Source organism: Mytilus trossulus, chromosome 12, assembly GCF_036588685.1.
Source record: "Mytilus trossulus isolate FHL-02 chromosome 12, PNRI_Mtr1.1.1.hap1, whole genome shotgun sequence".
NCBI lineage: Eukaryota > Metazoa > Mollusca > Bivalvia > Mytilida > Mytilidae > Mytilus > Mytilus trossulus.
The window spans coordinates 52,770,472-52,792,673 of record NC_086384.1 but is presented as its reverse complement, the minus strand read 5'-3'; the positions used below and the strand labels follow the sequence as shown (position 1 = coordinate 52,792,673).

The following is a 22,202-nucleotide window of genomic DNA, read 5'->3' as shown; positions in this document are numbered from 1 at the left end:
AACTTAGATAACGTCGTACAATGTATTGAAGCTGTACCGGTGTGCTAGATAAAGGATGAAAGTAGATGGTGGGTCTAAATTAAAATCAACAGAATTATAAGTATTTGCCAAATGAAGTTTATAGCATGCTTAAAAATTGTATTTGTTTAATAGCTTTTTTTTTTATCTAGATATATTAGATAATTTTCGTATGTTTATAGATAATACAGTTTTAGAAATGAAACTGTTTAGAATTTTTCAATAAAACAAATTTCTCACAGGATTCTTCCAATCCTGTTCAAAAACGTAAATGCAGAAATCGAGATATACTTTTCCTAACTCTTTAATATATTTTAGAAAACTTACAGTATGCTAATAACAATGTCATTATCGATATGACTGCTTTGTTGCGATCTACAAAAAAAATACGAATTAAGCTTTTTAGGTGAAATTAAGTTATATTTGCTTGTAACAACATATTCATTGTTTATTTTTAATCAATGAATTGTCTTAAAAACTAAGGATTTTCTTATCCCAGGAATAGATTACCTTAGCCGTATTTGGCACAACTTTTTGTGAATATTGGATCCTCAAAGCTCTTCAATTTTGTACATGTTTGGCTTTTTAACTATTTTGATATGAGCGTCACTGATGAGTCTTATGTAAACGAAACGCGCGTCTGGCGTACCAAATTATAATCCTGGTACCTTTGATAACTATTTACACCACTTGGTCGATGCCACTGCTGGTGGACGTTTCGTCCCCGCGGGTATCACCTGCCCAGTAGTCAGCCCTTCGGTGTTGACATGAATATCAATTATGTGGTCATTTTTAGAAATTTCCTGTATACAAAACTTTGAATTTATCGATAAACTAAGGATTTTCTTATCCCAGGAATAGATTACCTTAGCCGTATTTGGCACAACTTTTTTGGAATGTTGGATCCTCAATGCTCTTCAACTTTGTACTTGTTTGGCTTTTTAACTATTTTGATATGTGCGTCCCTGATGAGTCTTATGTAGACGAAACGCGCGTCTGGCATACTAAATTATAATCCTGGTACCTTTGATAACTTTTTACACCACTGGTTCGATGCCACTGCTGGTGGAAGTTTCGTCCCCGCTGGAATCACCAGCCCAGTAGTCAGCACTTCGGTGTTGACATGAATATCATTTATGTGGTCATTTTTAGAAATTTCCTGTATACAAAACTTTGAATTTATCGAAAAACTAAGGATTTTCCTATCTCAGGAATAGATTACCTTAGCCGTATTTGGCACAACTTTATTGGAATGTTGGATCCTCAATGCTCTTCAACTTTGTACTTGTTTGGCTTTTTAAATATTTTGATATGAGCTTTACTGATGAGTTGTATGTAGACGAAACGCGCGTCTGGTGTACTAAAATTTAATCCTGGTACCTTTGATAACTATTATTACATTTTAACTGACCAGACATGATTCTACTTTGTCAACTTAAGGAATGTATCTCCCTCATGCAAAGCTCTGATTCCTTTCACGGATTTGGCTATACTTTTTGAACCTTTTGGATTATAGCTCTTCATCTTTTAGATAAGCTTTGGATTGCAAATATTTTGGCCACGAGCATCACTGAAGAGACATGTATTGTCGAAATGCGCATCTGGTTCAAGAAAATTGGTACCGTTAATTTTACTGTCAATATAATCTCCCAATTACGTTAAATATTTTTTATTATTGTAAGAATGGAAGACATTGTGGTGATGACGCGCTGTCAATTTAGCTCTTGAAACCCGATAGATTTATCCGCATAGTATCTTTACGACCTTTATATATTATATAACAAAATATGGTATGACTGCAAATAAATCAACTCTCCATCAAAGTCGCAATTTTTTTTGTAACACTCAGAAACGTGTCCTTCCCCCCAAACGTGTCCACAATGACGTCACTGAATTGTAAAACATGTCTAGTTAATAACATCGCCAAAGCGTGTGATTTGTATAAACGCCCAAACGTGTCCATTTCTCAACGAACCCCCAAACGTGTCCAATCCTAAAAATGTGTCCATATCAAGCGTTATTTGGTTATTGCTATTCCATTAATGTATACTAATTTTACCATTTCATTAAAAATATAGATAAGGTATTTTTTTAAACCAGCCGAGAAAACTGGGTAAAAGTGGGGGCGTCATTTCGGCTACGTCGAATGTAAATTGTATGCAAACATGTTTACTTAAATTGTACAGTTAACGGATGAATGTGTCCCTTTCTCTGCACATTAAAATTTGTATGTTCTCTCTAAATATTGTGAAACACCGGCAACTGGACGATCAACAGTCTAAAGTAAATTGATACAGTACAAATGTAAAAAAAAAATAAAAACTTGTAACCTATGTTCTCTCTAAATATGCATGAAATACTTGCAACTTGACAATACGCAATCATCAGTTTAAAGACAATTTAAACAGTATAGAACAGTAAAATCATTAAAACATGTATGTTCTCTAAATATGCATGAAATACTTGCAACTGGAAATACGTTATCAGTCTAAAGTTAATTTATACAGCAAATGTAAAACTATTTCGCTCTAAATATGCATAGAGTACTTGCAACTTGACAATACGCTATCAGCAGTCTAAAAAGTGAATTTATACAGTACAAATTAAATTTGCAATTACGGTAACCACTAATTACCGGTGTTGATCACATAACATTTATATAAATAAAAAGAATCTATAAAACCAATGAATGACCTATTTGGCACTGGACGTTATGGCTCTTGATCGTGTGTCTTTAGTGATGCTGGAAACCTAAAATTTATATATATAAAAAAAACGGATAACCAGTTTATGATTTGATGAATTTTTGAAATAAACACAAATTCAGATGAAGATCTATTAAAAAAAGTTTTTAAAAAATGCTACTTATCGCCCGCCAGGCAATATTCGGATAAATATTAAAAAGCATCATCGGAGTTTATAAGTACAAAATAATTTACAAAGTCATCAATTAATTCAACTCTTTAATAAGGTGCAGGATCGCCCAAAATGAGTTTGAAATACTTGCAACTGAACAATAAGCAATTTCAGTCAAATATTAATTAACAATTACAGATTAAATTTTGAATTATGATATTCATTAAAAACCTACATTTAATCAACTAAAGCTAATAAATGAAAACTTTGTCACCCGTGTCCCTATTATAAAATTGCCGTAAACATTATCAGCGATTTTATTTAGGAGATACATGTATTTTAATACGCTAAAAGACATGAGACGTTCTGGCGTTAAATATTGGACACGTTTTGGCGAATAACATTTATCGGACACGTTTGGGGGTTATGAATTCGGACACGTTTGGGGAATATTGTACATTTCGGACACGGTTAGGGAGAGAAGACACGTTTGGGGGAATCGGACACGTTTGGGGTGAAGGACACGTTTGGGCGTGTTACATATATATATAACAAAATATGGTAGGACTGCAAATAAATCAACTCTCCATCCAAGTCGCAATTTTTTTTATAAAGTAAACCATTATATATCAAAATACGGTCTTCAGCACGGGTCCTTCACTCAAACCGAACAGCAAGCTGTAACGGTCCCCCAAAAATACAAATATAAAATCAATCCAACTGGAAAACCAACGTTCTAATCTATATACCAGCTGTAAAAGACAAATATATCTACTAGATAGTTAGCGTCATTTAATGTTATTTTAAGCATCTGATTAACTTTAAACTATGTTATATTTCTATTCTCATATGTAGCCTAGTATTAAAACAAACTTTGACAATCTTTAACAAAAAGTAAAATCATAAAAATACTGAACTCAGAGAAAAATCAATTCGGAAAGTTCATAATCACATGGCAAAATCAAATAACAAATCGCATCAAAAACGAATGGACAAGAACTGTCATATTCCTGACTTGGCACAGGCATTTTCAAATATAGAAAATGGTGGGATAAACCTGGTTCTATAGCGCTAACCCTCTCACTTTAATAACAGTCTCATCAAATTCCGTTATATTTACATGATGCGTTAAATGAACAGTCAGAACTAATAAAATATTCAAAATATGGGTACATCAGTCATCATCGTATAACAATTTTAAAAGGAACAATTTAACAGAACAGAAACTATAACTTTGAAATTGAAAGTATTGTGGTTGTTATTTTTCCTTGAACGTCAGCTGATTAATGCTGAGTGATTTATAGTTGTGTTCAATGTATCAATTGGGTAACAACATATCTCAACTAACCGCAATAATGTAAAAATGGGTTATTACTTTGTATATAGACAGAATCAGAAAATAATTAGCCCCCTATTTCAATTTGTTGGTCATTTATTTTTTAAATTGGTTGTTGCTATCATTATTCATAATTAAGAAAGTTCACCAAAAGTAAACAAGTTTAGCAAAATTCGTTTTTTATCATTAAAGCATATTTTTAAATTTTAAAACAACTGATTCGTATGTGTTATGACCAACTTAGACATCATTCATAAATGTGAAAGGGCTATTCTTCATTGTTTATCATAAATATTGCAGCAATTGCCCTAACTAGGCTTCATGATATTTATTCAATTGTTATGTGGATGTTCGTACTAAATGCAACACAAACCGATAACAAATATATTGTCTTCGCGACTTCATTATTTTGTTTTGATTCTTCCTTTATAAATTCAAAACGTACTTGTTGGATAGTGAAGGTTGTATTTGAAACTGTCAAACTCGAAAATCTTTACTGTCCGTGAACGATTGAACCTGAAAGAAAACTCATGCACGTGCATATTGGTACATAATTTTGTTCAGATTAAATAAAAAAATTAACACAAGAGTGCACACGCTGAAATGTCTTCACTTCTTTACTAGTCATTGATATGTTGATAGTCCTAAATATAAAGCTTTATTACAACTGTCACATAGAAACGTAAACATAGAAAACTAAACATTGACCAATGATCTATAAAATGAGATCAAGGTCTGATAAACCATACCAGACAGACTAATATTTTTTCCGTACAAGAAATATAGTTGACCTTTATTCTAAGAAAAACAGACCAAAACACAAAACAATAACACTGATCAATGCAATGAACCGTTAAAAAGAGGTCAAGGTCAAATAAATCTCACGACTGACATATAGATAATAAAATATTTAAATACAACAAATGTTGTTTACCTATTGCATATAGTATTAGAAAAAAAGACCTAAACTCAAAAACTTAACTTTAAACACTAAACCATGAAAATGATATCAAGGTCAGATGACACCTATCAGCTAGACATATAGACCTTACAATTATTACATACACCAAATATAGTAGACCTATTGCTTACAGTAAAAAAAAAAAACCAAAATACAAAAACTAAATATAAACACTGAACCATGAAAATGAAGTCAAGGTCAAATGACACCTGTCAATTGTACATGTACAACTTACTGTTCCCCCATACACCGCAAACACTAGACCTATTGCTGAATAGTACTTGAGATATGGACTTGAACACCCAAACTTAACCTTGTTCACTGATCAATAAAAGAGGGACGAAAGATACCAAACGGACAGTCAAACTCATAAATCTAAAACAAACTGACAACGCCATGGCTAAAACGAAAAAGACAAACAGACAAACAAAAGTACACATGAAACAACATAGAAAACTAAAGAATAAACTACATGAACCCCACCAAAAAGTAGGGGTGATCTCAGGTGCTCCGAAAGGGTAAGCAGATCCTGCTCCACATGTGTCACCCGTCGTGTTGCTTATGTGATAATAAATCCGGTAAATAGTCTAATTCGACAGTTCACATTCACATTCAAAAATTGTGGTCGAGATCAAGTGAAAACTGCCTGATGGGCATGAGGACCTTGCAAGAGACGCACATACCAAATATAGTTATCCTTTTACTTATACTAAAAGAGAATTCGACATTTCAAAAAATCTTATTTTTTTTTTTCAAGTAGTCACTGAACCATAAAAATGGGGTCAAGGATATTGGACATTGGACTGACGGTAACTTCGTAACATGAGGCATCTATATACAAAGTATGAAGCTTCCAGGTCTACCACCTCCTAAAATAAGAAGCCAGCTAAAGCCGCCGCCGCCGCCGCATCACTATCCCTATGTCGAGCTTTCTGCGACAAAAGTCGCAGGCTTGACATTAAAAACAAATAGAGATTTTAATAATACAGGAGTGTTCAACTATCAAAAGTAAAGTAAGTGCTAGTAGAATCCGTCGTATTTTAAATGCATTAGACAGATTTTATTTTAAACTTCAGGATATGTTCGTCGTAATCTTAAATAAAACATATTCATGTATTTGGAATTGTTATAAACTAGTTACATCTAAACTTTGGAATACATGATCAGTCGAAAATTCACACAACTTAGATGTAAGTTGCTTTATATATAAATTTAAAGCTTTTTAAGAGAAATTATATGTTTTCAATATATCTTAATTTGCAGAACAAAAAATTGACAAAACAAATGAAAACAATTTGAGAAATAATCAACAAACTTACATATCTCTTAAGTATGGAATTCTTGTCATTTTCATGTCATCATAACATTTGATATCTGAAAAAAAATATTGACACGTTTTAATTTCTTATACCAAAAAACTCTCTACTAATCTTATACGACATTGTTAATGGTCGGAATATTTTCAAATGTTTGCATTACACTATAAAAGTGTGTTGGTTTTACTCATACACGAGATTTTTCATAACTTAAGATGTTGTTCACTTTATATGTGTGTGCCACAGTTCTTGTCTATACGTTTTGTTATTTGATTTTGCCATGTGATTATGGACTTTCCGTATTGATTTTCCTCTGAGTTCAGTATTTTTGTGATTTTACTTTTTTCCACATATACTTTTCTTAAAAGATAATTGTGTAAATGTTAATGAGGCGTAAACCAGACGACAGACATTTTTAAAAGACCGTTGGGAGGCAACATGACGTACCCGACAATAGGCAGGAGTCTGTTCATAGTTGCAAGATTGAAAGCGTCCCTATTCAGTAGAAATAATCGGAACCATGTCATTTTAATTTTTTAATTACAATTAAATATTTGGCATGCATCGGCGGGAAAACTGACCAATACGTGAAAAATGAAATGACACAGCTACTTGACCTGACGATTTATTCTCTAAAAACGAGTTTTACGAATCATTAAACATGTAATAAACATTAAATATAAATAAAAATAACGTAAACATTATTATTGATATCTTCCCGAATGTGATGATTGTTTAGTAATTTATTCTATGATTAAACTGTAAACATGAAACTAACTTGGATTTTTAGTAAACAAGCTAAATAAATTATTGATAGAACTTAAATCTCACATAACATACTTCACTTTACCTGTCAAATCGATCGTTTTGTTGTATGGGTTTGTTACGAGATGGCATGAGCAATCTTCAGTTAAAGGATTGCAGTAACACTTATTTTTAGGGTTCTTGACAAACCAATATCCTCTATCGGTATTACAAATACAATTTCTGTCGACAGAAGTGTTGCCATTTTCATAAATATCCTGACCTAAGTTGTTACAAAGTGACTTTTGATAGATGCAGTCACTGTTTCCAATTGTGTCAAAAATATAAGGCTGATATCGAGAACAACTACATGCTGCTCTGTTTAAGTTCGGCTGAAAGACATATTTATAACCTGCAAATATTAAAAAAAGAAAGTGCTTGATACTTTATTACTTGATTCATAGTAAAAGTTATATACCTCTACTTTTGTCATTTTTTTTTATTTCAGATGCATGTAATCAAATAAGTTTACAAAGGAGTAATGTTAACATGTACTCTGCAATACAATTAAAAATAAAAACGGCCATCATATTTTGAAGAAACTTTTCCTTTTTATTGTGAATCAAGCAGTTTTATAATATGAAATTACAATTATTGTCCTACATACATGTATATAAAATATTGGTTATATGTTTTGCTTAAGACAATGCTAGTATTTATAGTACAACTATTTAGATATTCAAAAAGACTTACCAGGACCTAAAATTCGAGGTCTGTTGCATGTTTCTCTGTATACATTTACTCTAAACGTTACGTTAAATAAACAAGTATAATTTCTTGGCGGCTTACACATGGATTTGGCCCGAAGATTCCAGTGTGCCTGCGATGGACATGTGAAGTTGTATGCTCCATTTAAGGATACCATCTACAAAATAAATAAATTCATATCCATCAATAATTCAAGCAATTATTCTTTTAAAAGTGTATTCTGTCTTCACAAACGCACATTTGTGAGCATGTAAAACTCATACAAAAACACATCCAATAAAATGTGTATTAAGACGTACGTTGGGAAACTAGCCAATGATGTTGCCAAATCAAATTTAATGTTATAATACTTTGCTAATACAACATTTTGGAAAGTATTTTAAATTAAGATAACTATGTATCTCTGTTTAAGCTCTGATTCCTGACCTGGGTTTTTGCTACATGTATACTTTAAAAAAATTGTAAACAACAAATTGCATAATGTTGAGAGTCCGAAGCGCTTTTCTGGAGGCGAAAGATACAAGAGGGACATTCAAACAAAGGTAAAAAAATTTGCATCGCTATGGCTTATGGCTACAAACAAACAATGGTACACAAAACACAACATATAAAACAAAAGGCTGAGCAATACGAACCCAACAAAAAAACTAAAACGATCGAAGGGGATCAATAAAATTGAGAATGGAAATGGGGAATTTGTCAAAGAGACAACAACCCGACCATAGAAAAAACATCAGCAGAAGGTCACCAACAGGTCTTTAATGTAGCGAGAAATTCCCGCAACCGGAGGCGTCCTTCAGCTGGCCCCCAACCAAATATATACTAGTACAGTGATAATGAACGCCATACTTATTTCCAAATTGTGCACAAGAAACTGAAATTAAAACAATACAATACTAACAAAGGCCAGAGGCTCCTGACTTGGGACAGGCGCAAAAATGCGGCTGGGTTAAACATGTTTGTGAGATCTCAACCCTCCTCCCTATACCTCAACCAATGTAGAAAAGTAAACGCATACCAAACCGCAAGAATGGTAAGCGGGTCATTTTTCAAACAGTATTTCCATTACGGTCGACCAATTCGTGACTGCGTCCGTACAATTGACAAAGGAATGATAATCAATCAAATATCAATTATGTGGTCATCTTATAGATTTCCTGTTTACAAAAGTATGAATTTCTGAAAATACTAAGGATTTTCATAACCCAGGCATACATGTATATTGCCTTATCTGTATTTTGCACAACTCTTTGAATTTTGAGTTCTCAATGCTCTTCAACCTTGTACTTCTTTGGCTTACATACGTTTTTGATCTGAGTGTCACTGGTGAGTCTTGTGTAGTCGAATAGCGCGTCTGACGAATAAGATTATATATTCCTGGTACCTTTAATGACTATTATTATTAGGAACTCTTGATAAAATAGCTTTATTGTTAGCACCAAATAATGATAGACCAACAAGCCCTACAATATTGTATCAACTGGGAATCTATACTCCGCCTGCAAACACTGCTGGAATGTTGCTACATAGAAATAGAACGTTCGCAATTTGGAAGCTGAAATAAATTCTTTCGTCGTGAAGTTTTGCAATCAACAAAACCTGCTTGTCAGTTTCTATAAGTATGTTAGTAAAGATATGAGGTATACCGAATTGTATCTGATGTATTAGTTATCTAAAATGGATATGTTCAACATAGTCACCAAATTTTGAATTATTTAGTGATAGAACATCATCTTTATAGCAGAAAATAAATTTTAATTATAATTAAAACTTCTTTGGCTATTCTTTTTTATATGTAACAAAGCAGGACAAACCCTTTAAATAAGTCCTTTTCGGAATGGGAAACCCTATCTTGTATAAAATGTGGAAGAGTAAAGTAAGTTTTATTAAGATCTCAAGATGAACGAGTCTTAGATTTTAGGTACTCTATAAGATCTTTGAATATTTTGGTATGCTCAACTGAATCACGCCACCTCTATAATATGCATCTTGTATCAAGAAACATACTGGTTTTGTCGAAATACGCATTTGGTGATCGTCAGTTTGCCAAAAAAGTCCCTTCTAATCGTTGATAGGGGAATCATTTAATGACAATTAAGTGAGAGTGTTTTTGTTTTGCTCCATTGATAATAAACTCACAATTGATATACTATTTATGTTTACGCCAGACGCGCATTTTGTCTACAGAAGACTCATCAGTGACGCTCGATTCCCAAAAAAAGCCAAATAAAATTCATAGTTTAAGAGCGTTGAGGACAAAAATTCCTAAAATATGTGCCAAATACAGCTAAGGTATTCAAATCATGAGGTAGAAAAGCCTTAGTATTTCAAATATTCAAAAGTTTTGAAAACAGTTAATTCATAAATATGACCTTATCAATGATTATTCGTTGGGCTGGTGATTCTCTCGGAGAATTAACACTCCAAAAGTAGTGGCATTTACCCAGTGGTTGTAAACAGACACCATGAATTTCAGGATTAAAGTTTATATTTACGCCAGACGCGCGTTTCATCAACAGAAGACTCATCAGTGATGCTCGAATCCACTCACTGTAATTTTAAGATGAAGAACAACAATGAGGGCGGATATTTCATTGTGTTATTTTTTTTAATGTGACAATGTGGGATAAAATCACTTAACCGTACTCCTGAACCCGTAACAAGACGGAGATACAGAAAATTAAACATATGTGTCAGATATAAATGATATATACCTGAAGGAGAGTCAGTAGGAAAAACATGTTCATGATGTTTGTTCTTCATTTGTAATATACTGCCTTCTAAAAAGAAAAAAAGAAAACAAATCTGAGGTTGATAAATTGACCATAAACTGTGAACTACAATGCTTAATAAATAATAATAATGAGATGATTATACAGTATTTTGTAAAACTACTCAGTAATAAAAATTAAACAATTATAGGTTAATAGGAATATCTCAATAATACTATTCTGTAAATAAAGGCATCAGTATTATACCGCTGTTCAAAACTCAATGGAAAAAACAAAAATCGGGTTAACAAACTAAAACCGAGAGAAACGCATTAAATATAAGAGGAGGTCAACGACACATAACTAAAATGTAACACACAGAGAAAAGACCATACATCAGACAAAATCCCATGAGAATAACAAATATAACATCAAAACCAAATACATGAATTTGGGATAGACAAGTACCGTGACACGTCTTATCGCAATGTGAATTTCACTATAAAATATGAGAAAACAAACGACGCAACGTTAAAATGTAACACGTTCTAAAATAACTTATGTTTGAAATTTAAATTTTTCAAACCTTGATTGTGTAAATGACGAATGGAAAAACTGAAACGTGTTTACATTTGTGTTAATACAGACAAGGCCACTAAGGAAGTAGATGCATTCACCGGATTGAATATGGCGGATAACTTGTTGATTAAGGTCAGGAACATCATATAACATTTTTAAACGATCTGATGTACAACACTTGAGATATTACGCGTATGGTGCTCACTATACTTCAATATTAATAAAACAAAAATAAACAGATGATCTCGAAATTCATTTAATGATATATATACACAAAAAAAAAATTCCCCTCTTCTTTTTTCAGTTTTAAATAAAATGTAATATAATAATCTTCTTTCTTCTTTCTGAATACTTATATGTGTTAAACTTATCAAAAGGTAATAAGTATAAAGGGTTGTATATATCCGGATCGTTAAAGAGGCTGTCCAAATAAATACCATGCAAGTACTATGATATGGGTGGCACAACATATTTTTTTCTTACTGAGTTTTAGGTTCCAATGCAATGTTTATACCATACAAAGGATATATACGTCAAAGATATTTTTGAATCAACAGTGGATGGCTCAGAAAATGATTCTAAAGTTCACTAACAACGCAACAAAATTTTGTAAAAAATGAAGAGCTATCCCCCCTTTTCAGTGAATTTTCAGTGCTTTCTATGTATTTTTTTTCTCTTTATTTATTGCAGTTAATGAAAAAACAAAATTTAACTTTGAGATAGAATGAATTTGTGATATGAAATAGATGAAAAATATGGCATGTGCCATCCACTGCCTGGTTTTTCCATGAACACCCTCGGAAATAGGTTTTTCTTTTCTCAATTCGTTTCTACCATTCCTTCTACACTAACATGATTGGAGAGTTGTAGAATAGTTCATCTTATTATACGTTTTGTTCTATAGTAAATTTTGTATATTTTGATAATTTTAACATTAACAATTAAAGTGCTTTTTTCAAATTATCATTTGAAAAGGAGAGGTTTGTTATCTTAAAGTTGTAAAGGCGCCACAATGTAAAATGTAGAACAAGTAAATGTTTTATTAGAAAAATACTGGGGGAAAATACACACTATAACATACAATATGTTCACATATGGCATTTACCATCAATGTTTTTATCAATCTAGAAAAAGAATAACGGTTTTAAATTTTCGTTTATGATGACGTATCAAAACTGTTCACACATGATGATGTGATCCTATAAAAACAATTATGGATATATAAATGTCAAATATCGTTGGTATAAAAGTTATTCATATATAATCAATAATTATTTTCATCTTTTAAAACTTGTAATACAAATATAGATACGTTTTGTGGAAGTATGTTTACAAATGTAGAATGTCATTTACTGTGAATTTTCGATTTCATATGTAAACATTGTAGACTTTTAATTCTGTAGATTTTGCAGAATGGGATACGAAAACTGCTCCCACATGAACAACTGAAATTGTACGGTCACAATCACTAGAGGGGTAAATTCAGTAAATAAATATACGTCATCAGTGACCGCCCATTTGGGAGAGAGCTTTCTGTCAAAAAGTGAAGGCATGTGCTCTTCTGATTGGTAGATAATGTTTGTAATAAATATTTTTTGGTAGATGGATCAAAACTAGAGTTGAAAAAAATATTAAAGTAAATGCTGAATGTACTATTTGTTTCCCCTACAGGGTTGAAAAGTAATGGGGGTCAGTATAGGAATTCAGTGCGAATCTACATTGTTTGTAAACAAGGCCATGTGAATGCCCAAAAATGCCGCAAGACCCTATGTTTTATAGTGTGGAAATGATTGGGCTACGTACTTTCATGAATGATATATGAAAGTTTCTAATTTCTAAAGGTAAATCCGGTATAAATTTATTTTCACACATAGATTAGCATTAAAGTCAATGGGAGATTTTTTACTGCATTTACCCCTATAGCTTTTTTTTACACAAATTTCTATCTTTAACTGCGGTTATCCAGACTCCACTCGGTGTACTGTGAGAGAAACATTGTGTATATGGTAAACATCAGTTTTTGTGTCCAGATTGAATGAAACAATATAAATTACACTTGAGAGTTATGATATCAATGAAAGGCATAAATATTCTCCCCATTTACATCACATTTTGAACATATTTCTCCTCATAATGTATAAAATCATATGAAAAAAATGGATTACCTTCCTTTGACCTAGTGTTTTTTAAGCTATGTTCCCCATGTTAAGTTGTAGAACAAGTGGTAAACAAGCACTTTTCTAGTATTTTAACACTTGAATAATCTGACTGCATGAAGGTATCTATTTATTTTTACATAACGCATTACGTTTCTTTATTTAAAGAATATACTAGACAACTTTTCATGATTACATGTCCTTCATCTATGAAACAAGTGTTGAAATGTTTGTAATTGGATTTTTATATAAAATAATTGCTTTTAAATATCGTAAATTGTTACTTCAATCTCCCAAATGTAAAGTTTGGTCATATCTAATCTTATTCTTTTGTATTTGGCACTTTTTTCTACTTCAGTTTTGGCTGTCTTGTTTTTACGAGGAACCCATCCTGATGTTGGGTTAACCAGGATTTCTGCAGAGTGATTGCCAATGACATTTTGTTAAATTTACAAGTTATTAAACACAGATTTAGTATAATGAAACATGATTGTTGTTTTATTTGGTATGAAACTGATTAAAAAAAACCTTTGAAAAGTCTTTTTGTGGTCTTTTCATGGTATTTAATCAAAAACTTTCATATAAGGAAACAACTGAGAGTACACCAGGACTTCAGTTTCTAGATGTACTTGCAATACTGGTCAAAGCAAACTCAGAAAACAATTCATATTTATTAAACAAAGTATTTTACACCATTCTTATAAAAACAGTCAATGCGCAACTTTATATTCCAAATAAACATTGGCCGCAGTATGGGGTAGTATAACTTTTGCTCTATCTTTACAAATTTATCATTTATGGAGGTTGTATTGAAACTGGAACTTGAAAATTGGATACATTTCATGATTATTTCAAAAAAAATTGGAAAAGAAGTAAGAAAGTCCCTTATAGCTGTTTTTTACACAAATTTCTACCTTTAACTGCGGCTATCCAGACTGCACTCGGTGTACTGTGAGAGAAACATGAAGTATATGGTAAACATCAGTTTTTGTGTCCAGATTGAATGAAACGATTTAAATTACACTTGAGAGTTATGATATCAATTTAAGGCATACATATTCTCCCCATTTACATTACAATTTGCACATATTTATCCTAATAATGTATAAAATCATATGAAAAAAAATGGATTACCTCCCTTTGACATAGTGTTTTTTTTAGCTATGTTCCCCATGTTAAGTTGTAGAACAAGTGGTAAACAAGCACTGTTCTAGTATTTTAATACTAGAATAATCTGACCGCATGAAGGTACCCATTTATTTTTACATAACGCATTGCGTTTCTTTATTTTAAGAATATACTAGACAACTTTTCATGATTGCATGTCCTTCATCTATAAAACAAGTTTTGAAATGTTTGTAATTGGATTTTTATGTAAAATAATTGCTTTTGAATATCCTAAATTGTTACTTCAATCTCCCAAATGTAAAGTTTGGTCATATCTTATCTTTTTTTTTTATTTGGCACTTTTTTCTACTTCAGTTCTGGCTGTCTAGTTTTGGCGAGGAACTCATCCTGATGTTGGGGTGACTGGGATTTCTGCACAGTGATTGTCAATGACATTTTGTTAAATTTACAAGTAATTAAAACACAGATTCAGTAAAATGAAACATGATTGTTGTTTTATTTGGTACGAAACTGCTTAAAAAAGCGTTTGAAAAGTCTTTTTGTGTTCTTTTCATGGTATTCAATCAATAACTTCCATATAAGGAAAAAAACTAACTAAGAGTACACCAAGACTTTAATTTCTAGATGTACTTGCAATACTGGTCAAAGCAAACTCAGAAAACAATTCATATTTATTAAACATAGTATTTTACACCATTCTTTTAAAAACAGTCAATGCGCAACTTTATATTCTAAATAAACTTTGGCCGCAGTATGGACTGTAGTAGAAATTGTGCTCTATCTTTACAAATTTATCATTTATGGAGGTTGTATTCAAACTGGAACTTGAAATTGGATACATTTCATGTTTATTACAAAAAAAGTGGGAAAAGAAGTAAGAAAGTCCCTTAAAGGGATAAATTCAGTAAATAAATATACGTCATCAGTGACTGCCCATTTCGGAGAGAGCTTTCTGTCTGAAAGTGAAGTCATGTGCTCTTCTGATTGGTAGATAATGTTTGTAAGAAATATTTGTTGGTAGATGGATCAAAACTAGAGTTGAAAAAAAGTGCTGAATGTACTATTTTTTTTCTCTACAGGGTTAAAAAGTAATGGGGGGTCAGTAAAAGAATTCAGTGCGAATCTACATTGTGTGTAAACAGGGCCATGTGAATGTCCAAAAATGCCGCATGACCCTATGTTTTTATTGTTGCAAAAGATTGGGCTACATTTGTACTTTCATGAATGATATATGAAAGTTTCTAATTTCTAAAGGTAAGTCGGGTATGAATTTATTTTCACACATAGATTAGCATTAAAGTCAATGGGAGATTTTACCCCTAGAGAATGACCGATATGATACGTTGGCGTCTCAATACTCTAGCGACATGCTGCGTGGTCTTTTGAGATATCATATGGATGTCTGTACTGTATATCTACAGGTTTTTCTCTTGGCGATTGTGACAATTTAAGTTCTTGTTTATTAGCATACATTTTTTAGTTGGTATGATGTTTGTTTTGAAAATGGCGCTTGTCTGTCTTTAATTTTAAAACAAGAACATACATTATGAAAACAACTTGTTTTCTATTTGTTACTTTCGATAATATTTTAGATTAGGTCTTTCCTCTTTTTTTGTGGAAAGACCTATTGTATAACTTCTGATTATTAATATTATTATTAGGTCTCTCCAATTTGCTGTGGAAAGACCTATTGTTATCTTCTAATTATTTTTATTATCAGTACTTTTAACATTTCTGTGGAAAGACCAATTGTTTTTGTTCTGATTATTAGAACTTTTCACTTCTCTGTGGAAAGACCTATGTATTTGTTTTGATTTTTATAAGGTCTTTCCACTTTTCTGTGGAAAGAACTTTTGTATTTCTTCTGATTTTGTTTTTTCTCCCGCCTAATTTTGTTCTTGTGATCAAATATTTATTTCGCAATATGTCACTTAGATATTTCTCATATGGTATCGCATAGTTCATGCGCTTTTAAATTACACCCTGCTAAGACGATCAATTTTCTTTGTAAGAGTTATATCCCAGAACACTGTTTTCCTTGTGCCTACATCTCACCTGGAACCGCAGAAGAAAGCGACAAAAATATTTTTCATAAAATTGCTCGTTATATCCTCGTATGATATGTCCTATTTTAACCGAAGCGATATGAACACCCCATATGAGAGTTATTTCCCCTTATGCATTTGATATAGGTAATATGCATTTCTAATTGGTAAATCATAAATGATAGAGACTTAGAGTCTTTTGATTTTAGGTCCTTGGTAACTAAAAATGGAAATAAGGTCAAAGTCAAAGGTCAAGGTCATATTATAAATTTTGATTATGGCTTATTTACATTTTTATAAAAAATATAACATATCGACAAAATATGTTTACTAAATGGTTAGTTGCGACATGTTGTAAATGTTCAATTTTGATTGAAAGGATGCGTAAACAATAAATGGGAGTTTTTGTCCATCTTATGTTTAGAATTATGCGTAAAGTGATATTATTCATTAACCAAACATATTTAAGACCTTGTGTCTATTGGTTTGAGGTCCTTGTTTTGTGACCTTGAAATAAAGGTTTTTAGACTAATTTTTAATATTTTGATATCCAAATGATTCTTTTCTCGTTCAAAGACCTTCAATTGTTTTCTGAACAATTGATTTTTAATTATTTATTTTTTTTCGCCAATATGTTACGTCATTTTTGCAATATGTCGCTTAGATATTTCTCATATTGTATCGTATAGTGTATGCGCTTTTCAATTTCACCTAGTTAAGCCGAACCATTTTCTTTGTAAGAGTTTTTTCCCTATTCACTGTTTATCATCTATGTGCATCACCTTCGTAACAAAAAAGATATCGACAAAATTCTTTTTGCCAATTGTTCAATACTTTCTCAGAAATTTTTGATTAATTTGGATCGAGTCGATTCGATGAAATTTTATAGGAGTTATCTACCTTTACAAAATCAATTTGTCTGCTTGTGTTTTCAACTCATCAATCGTTTACCATGTAACCCTGGACTGTTTTTATCTGAGGCCTATAGGTCCTAACTTAGAAAATGAGGTCAATGTCTAGTTTAAAAACCGGAGGTAGCCAATTTTACACTTTTTACATGAAAAAGAACTCGGAATCAATAAATTTTGTTATTTAGATACGTTAACTTGTCAATTAGGACTAGAAGGGACTTTCGATAAACCGGAAGTGGTCAATTATCTCCAGATATACAAGCATATATAGAAACTATATATTTTTTAAATAAGAGTGAAATAGGCTATCATATGAAACCGGAAGTGACATTTACTGCACCGGAAAAAGCAAATTATTTCCCCTAATTTCACTCTTAGAATATAGAAAACACTTATTCGTTGCATCAGTATAAAGAAACTAATGATTTGATGCAAATTTCAACTTTTAGTAAACAATAACTAGTTTCTTTTCAAGAACTTTGAAAATGGATGTGGAAAGACGTTCAAATGTTCCCTAAACAACTTTTTGTTGTTGACTTTTCTTCGTAAAGAAATTCAGTATTTTAAATTGTATAGGACAAGGTAGCCGTTAAAAACAAGTTTATCTTAATTAAGGTGATAGGTGCGTAAATGAACACCTCTAGCGAAATACGGGGAAATCGACGTTTGTTGTTATGGGAGTTATCTCCCGTAAACATGAAAAAATATTTTCAAGATGTCGGAATATATTCTGCTTCGTCGGAATAATAATCAATTTGGTGGAAAGAAACATGAACGAGAATCGGAATGAACGGGAATAAAACTGTCTTTCAAAATGAACGAACATTACAAAATAGATGTTACACGTTGCCTTTCACTCAATTTCAATTGAACTACAAGCTTTCCAACATGAAAAAGCGGAAAGGGAAAAATAGATCCGCTGATTGAAAATTACTCTTTACATGGAATTTATATACAATGGTGGAAAAAAATAATAATAATATGCAACAAACTTTGAAATATTCTGTTTGCTTGTCTCTTGCCTATAATTTACATGTATCCCACATTTTCTTTCGTTTCATATTAAAAACACAAGTTTATTAAATTTGCAAATGACCAGTGCTATTTGGATCGAAGTATGTGTTCATGTTTGTGTTGTGTTCTCGTGCCATTGAAACATAATTTTAAATATTTTATATCCATGACCCCCTGCAACTATCGGAGGAATACAAGTGTACTGTTGTGTTTTTCCATATACACCTTTCGTAGCGGAGGGAGCATTAAGTTTAACATTTGTCCGTCTTCGTACCGTCCAAAATTGATTTCTGTTCTCTAACTTTAATTTGCCTCAACCAAATGTTAGAAAACTTTTACACAATGCTGATTACCAAAAAAAGATCTAGTTTTAATTTTGGTGTCGTCACTTTGACCGTTCTAGCGTTATGCTTGATAACAAATTGAAAATTGCTACATATTTTGTTTCCGTTCTCTAATTTTATTTTGCATCAACCAAATGTAATGCAACGTATGTGCAATTCTTATTACCATAAAACTAAGATCAAGTACAAGTTGGATAGCGTCACTTTTACAGGTTTTTTTAAAATTATTTCACTTTATAACATTATATGCAAGCAGGAGCATCATCTGTGTCCCATGGAAAATTTTCCCTATTTAGTATGTTTTCGGCCTATTAGATTCAATTAACCGTTGCACGGTTTATTTTCCCTCCCTTATCGCGAAACAGCAAAACTGTGGTCGAAAATGTGAACATTGAATGTATATCGTCATTCGAAGAATCGATTTTAATGAAAGATCTGTTATCGTATTTTTTTTGAAAGATGTCCTTTAACATTGTGTTTCATAATTCCAGAAAAACGTTATAAATACCTAGGATTTCGTATAATCACTGAAAACACAATAATAGGTATTCAATATACTTTTACATACAGGATAATATGCTCTATAGTGCATTTGAATAGCCAAATAAATTATAATGGGGAAGTCGTTAACTTAGACTTGACGTTGCGTAATCCTTTCGACAACGTCGAGGTTTTTCTCTCTTTTTCCGTTAGCAACAGCCCTTCAACGTATGATATATAAAAATGGAGTTAGGTAACCCCATGAAAATAATGTATCAAAATAAACGAAAATAATGCATGAAAAACATTTGATTTTTTTAATAAAACTTGAAATTTTTTATTTTTTATTTAAATTTAATGTTATGTCTATGTATTTTGTGTTGTTTCCTAACCATCTTTAGATGTCTGGAACTCGGAAATTAGATCGGTGACCAACTTAGATTTTACGAATTTTCATTTTCTTTTAATAAGTTCTACGTGCGTGCAATTTCTTTTTTAACAATCGCAGGACAAGCCATTTACGTACCTGTTCACGTGGCTTAAGTGATTATAAATATAAAGAGGGCGGGAACATAGCATCGCTTAACGAACGATTTAAATAGAGGGTACAAAGTAAACAATGTTCAAAAACGCCGCCATTGCAAAAAATATCATTAGTAAAAATTTATTTGCACATTTATCTAGTTCGTTATTAACAAATTTAACATCAATCTCCTTAAAATCACAAACATAATTCTGAAAATTAACATGATCAATACTGTCTGTTTTGTGAAAATTTGATTTCTTTCTAATCATTAAGTTATTTTCCCCCTTTATATCATTCTTCATGAATATAGGACACATATCTTACACGTTTATCCTGCTATGTTATTTAATGGTGTAGTTTTACACAAAATTTGAAATTATGTCAAAACATGGCAAAGAGAGTTTAATTGTCGTTACTAGGTTTCGACATATTTAAGACTAACCTAAGGACAATTACATTCAAATCAATTTGTCAAGATTGAATTAATTTGTTCAGTGAAAACGTGTTTATTTTATTACTTAGCAAATATGCTTACCTGTTATTGGCTTGAAAGTACTTGAGTGTTTATTTTACAATTTCATCACATATTCTTCATTGTTGTGAAATGTTTTTGATATATAACTATCATTTGAACTTAAAAGTTAAATTTTTGTTTTCCTTTAGCTTAAACCCAATGTGTATACCTGTTTTATGTATATGTGTGCCTTACAGTTGCATTTAAAATAGACATTTAAACAGGATATCTGATATTTATTCATTAGAAAACTGACAGACCATGCAAATGATATTTGAACTTGAAGTCTTGAATTTAACATTGACCTAAAAAAAAGAATTTTAAAATTGTAGTTTAAACAAATTGAAGATCTTTTTAAAAAATGATTGAAGTATCGTGTTCAGTATTTTGAATTAAGGTAAAACTTGAATGAATCCATACAGAACGATGTAAATGTTTAATGTTAATAATCCGAACCAATGAATAATGACCTTACATATTGAAAACAGATTATGTTTGCGTTTGTTACATCTACATTGGCTAGAGGTATTAGGGGGGGGGGGTGAGATTTTTAATAAAACACGTTTAACCCCGCAGCATTTTCGCGCCTGTCCCAAGTGTTGAGCCTCTGACATTTGTAAGTCTTGTATCATTTTTAATTTTAGTTTCTTGTTTATAATTCCGAGTTTAGTATGACGTCCATTATCATTGAACTAGTATACATGTTTATTGAGGGGCCAGGTGAAGGACGCCTTCGGTGCGGGATTTTATCGCTGCACTGAAGACCCATTGGTGGCCTTCAACTGTTGTCTGCTCTATGGTCGGGTTGTTGTCTCTTTGACACATTCCCCATTTCCATTCTCAATTTTATGGATCAGAAATGACCAAATGTTGCCATATATATAAAGATATAGACGTACCTATGACATCACAGATAAAGTACTGGATTTTTAAGTAGTAGCAGTCTACAAACAATATTTTGATATAAATAAAATATTGGATATACACAGTCATCATGTATTCATATATACTTATTTATGATAGAAATTATAGTATAAGTTATTGAACGGAAACAAAATATGGTTCCAGTTTTCAGTTATTCAAGGACCGCAACTACTGAACCGTAAAAACAAAATCGAATATATCGAACTTGATCGCCATTTTGTCATCAGTATCAACATATCACACTTTGAAATCAACGGTTGAATGATTCATAAGAAACTGAAAGGCCACAGTTAGTATAGCAGCCATTTTTCAATGAAGCAAGGGACAAACGGTAACTCATGCAATGGCGGATTCAGGGGGCGTAGAGGGCGTACGCCCCCTTTAACTTGCACTTTTTTTCATTATTTTACGTGATTCTAGCAAAACAAAAGGTCTAAAAAAATTTACCCTCGCTCCATTCGGCCAAATAATATACTCTACGCCCCTTTTTCTAAAATCCTGGATCCGCCTGTGAGAATCGTATATATTGAACGTGCCTATGTGAAATATTTACAGTGGCGGATCGAGTCGTTTTTTACAAGAAGTCTGTTATGTTCACGCATCGTTGTCAATATAATGGAATTTGATGCGCTATAAAACCAGGTTCAACCCACCATTTTTATCCATAAGAAAACCTGTACCAAGTCAGGAATATGACACTTGTTGTCCATTCGTTTGAACTGTTTTATGTTTTAATTTTGCCATTTGATTAGGGACTTTCCGTTTAGAATTTTCTCAGAGTTACGTATTTTTGCGATTTTACTTTTTACTTCCAAAACCTATTCAGATGAACTTCAAATAAATAGGGGTTTCAACCTCCGGAAGCCTCCGC

The 22,202-nt window shown here is 32.0% G+C and overlaps 1 protein-coding gene across 2 annotated transcripts in view; it reads right to left on the bottom strand.

Annotated features, from left to right (window-relative positions):
* LOC134692836 (uncharacterized) overlaps positions 1-20,604 on the bottom strand; it is a 44,617-nt gene extending 24,013 nt beyond the window's left edge. Inside the window, exons 1-7 of one of the 2 annotated variants that reach the window (XM_063553429.1) lie at positions 20,429-20,604; positions 10,714-10,779; positions 7,985-8,156; positions 7,338-7,643; positions 6,491-6,545; positions 4,656-4,726; positions 346-393 (exon numbers count right to left, since the gene is read on the bottom strand). In XM_063553429.1, the coding sequence (XP_063409499.1) occupies positions 346-393; positions 4,656-4,726; positions 6,491-6,545; positions 7,338-7,643; positions 7,985-8,156; positions 10,714-10,746 (685 nt within the window). In that variant the 5' untranslated portion in view covers positions 10,747-10,779; positions 20,429-20,604. Of the gene's footprint in view, positions 1-345; positions 3,627-4,655; positions 4,727-6,490; positions 6,546-7,337; positions 7,644-7,984; positions 8,157-10,713; positions 10,780-20,428 lie in introns of those variants that run through there. The other variant, XM_063553430.1, reaches the window with a different exon arrangement.
* Positions 20,605-22,202: the final 1,598 nt, after the last annotated feature.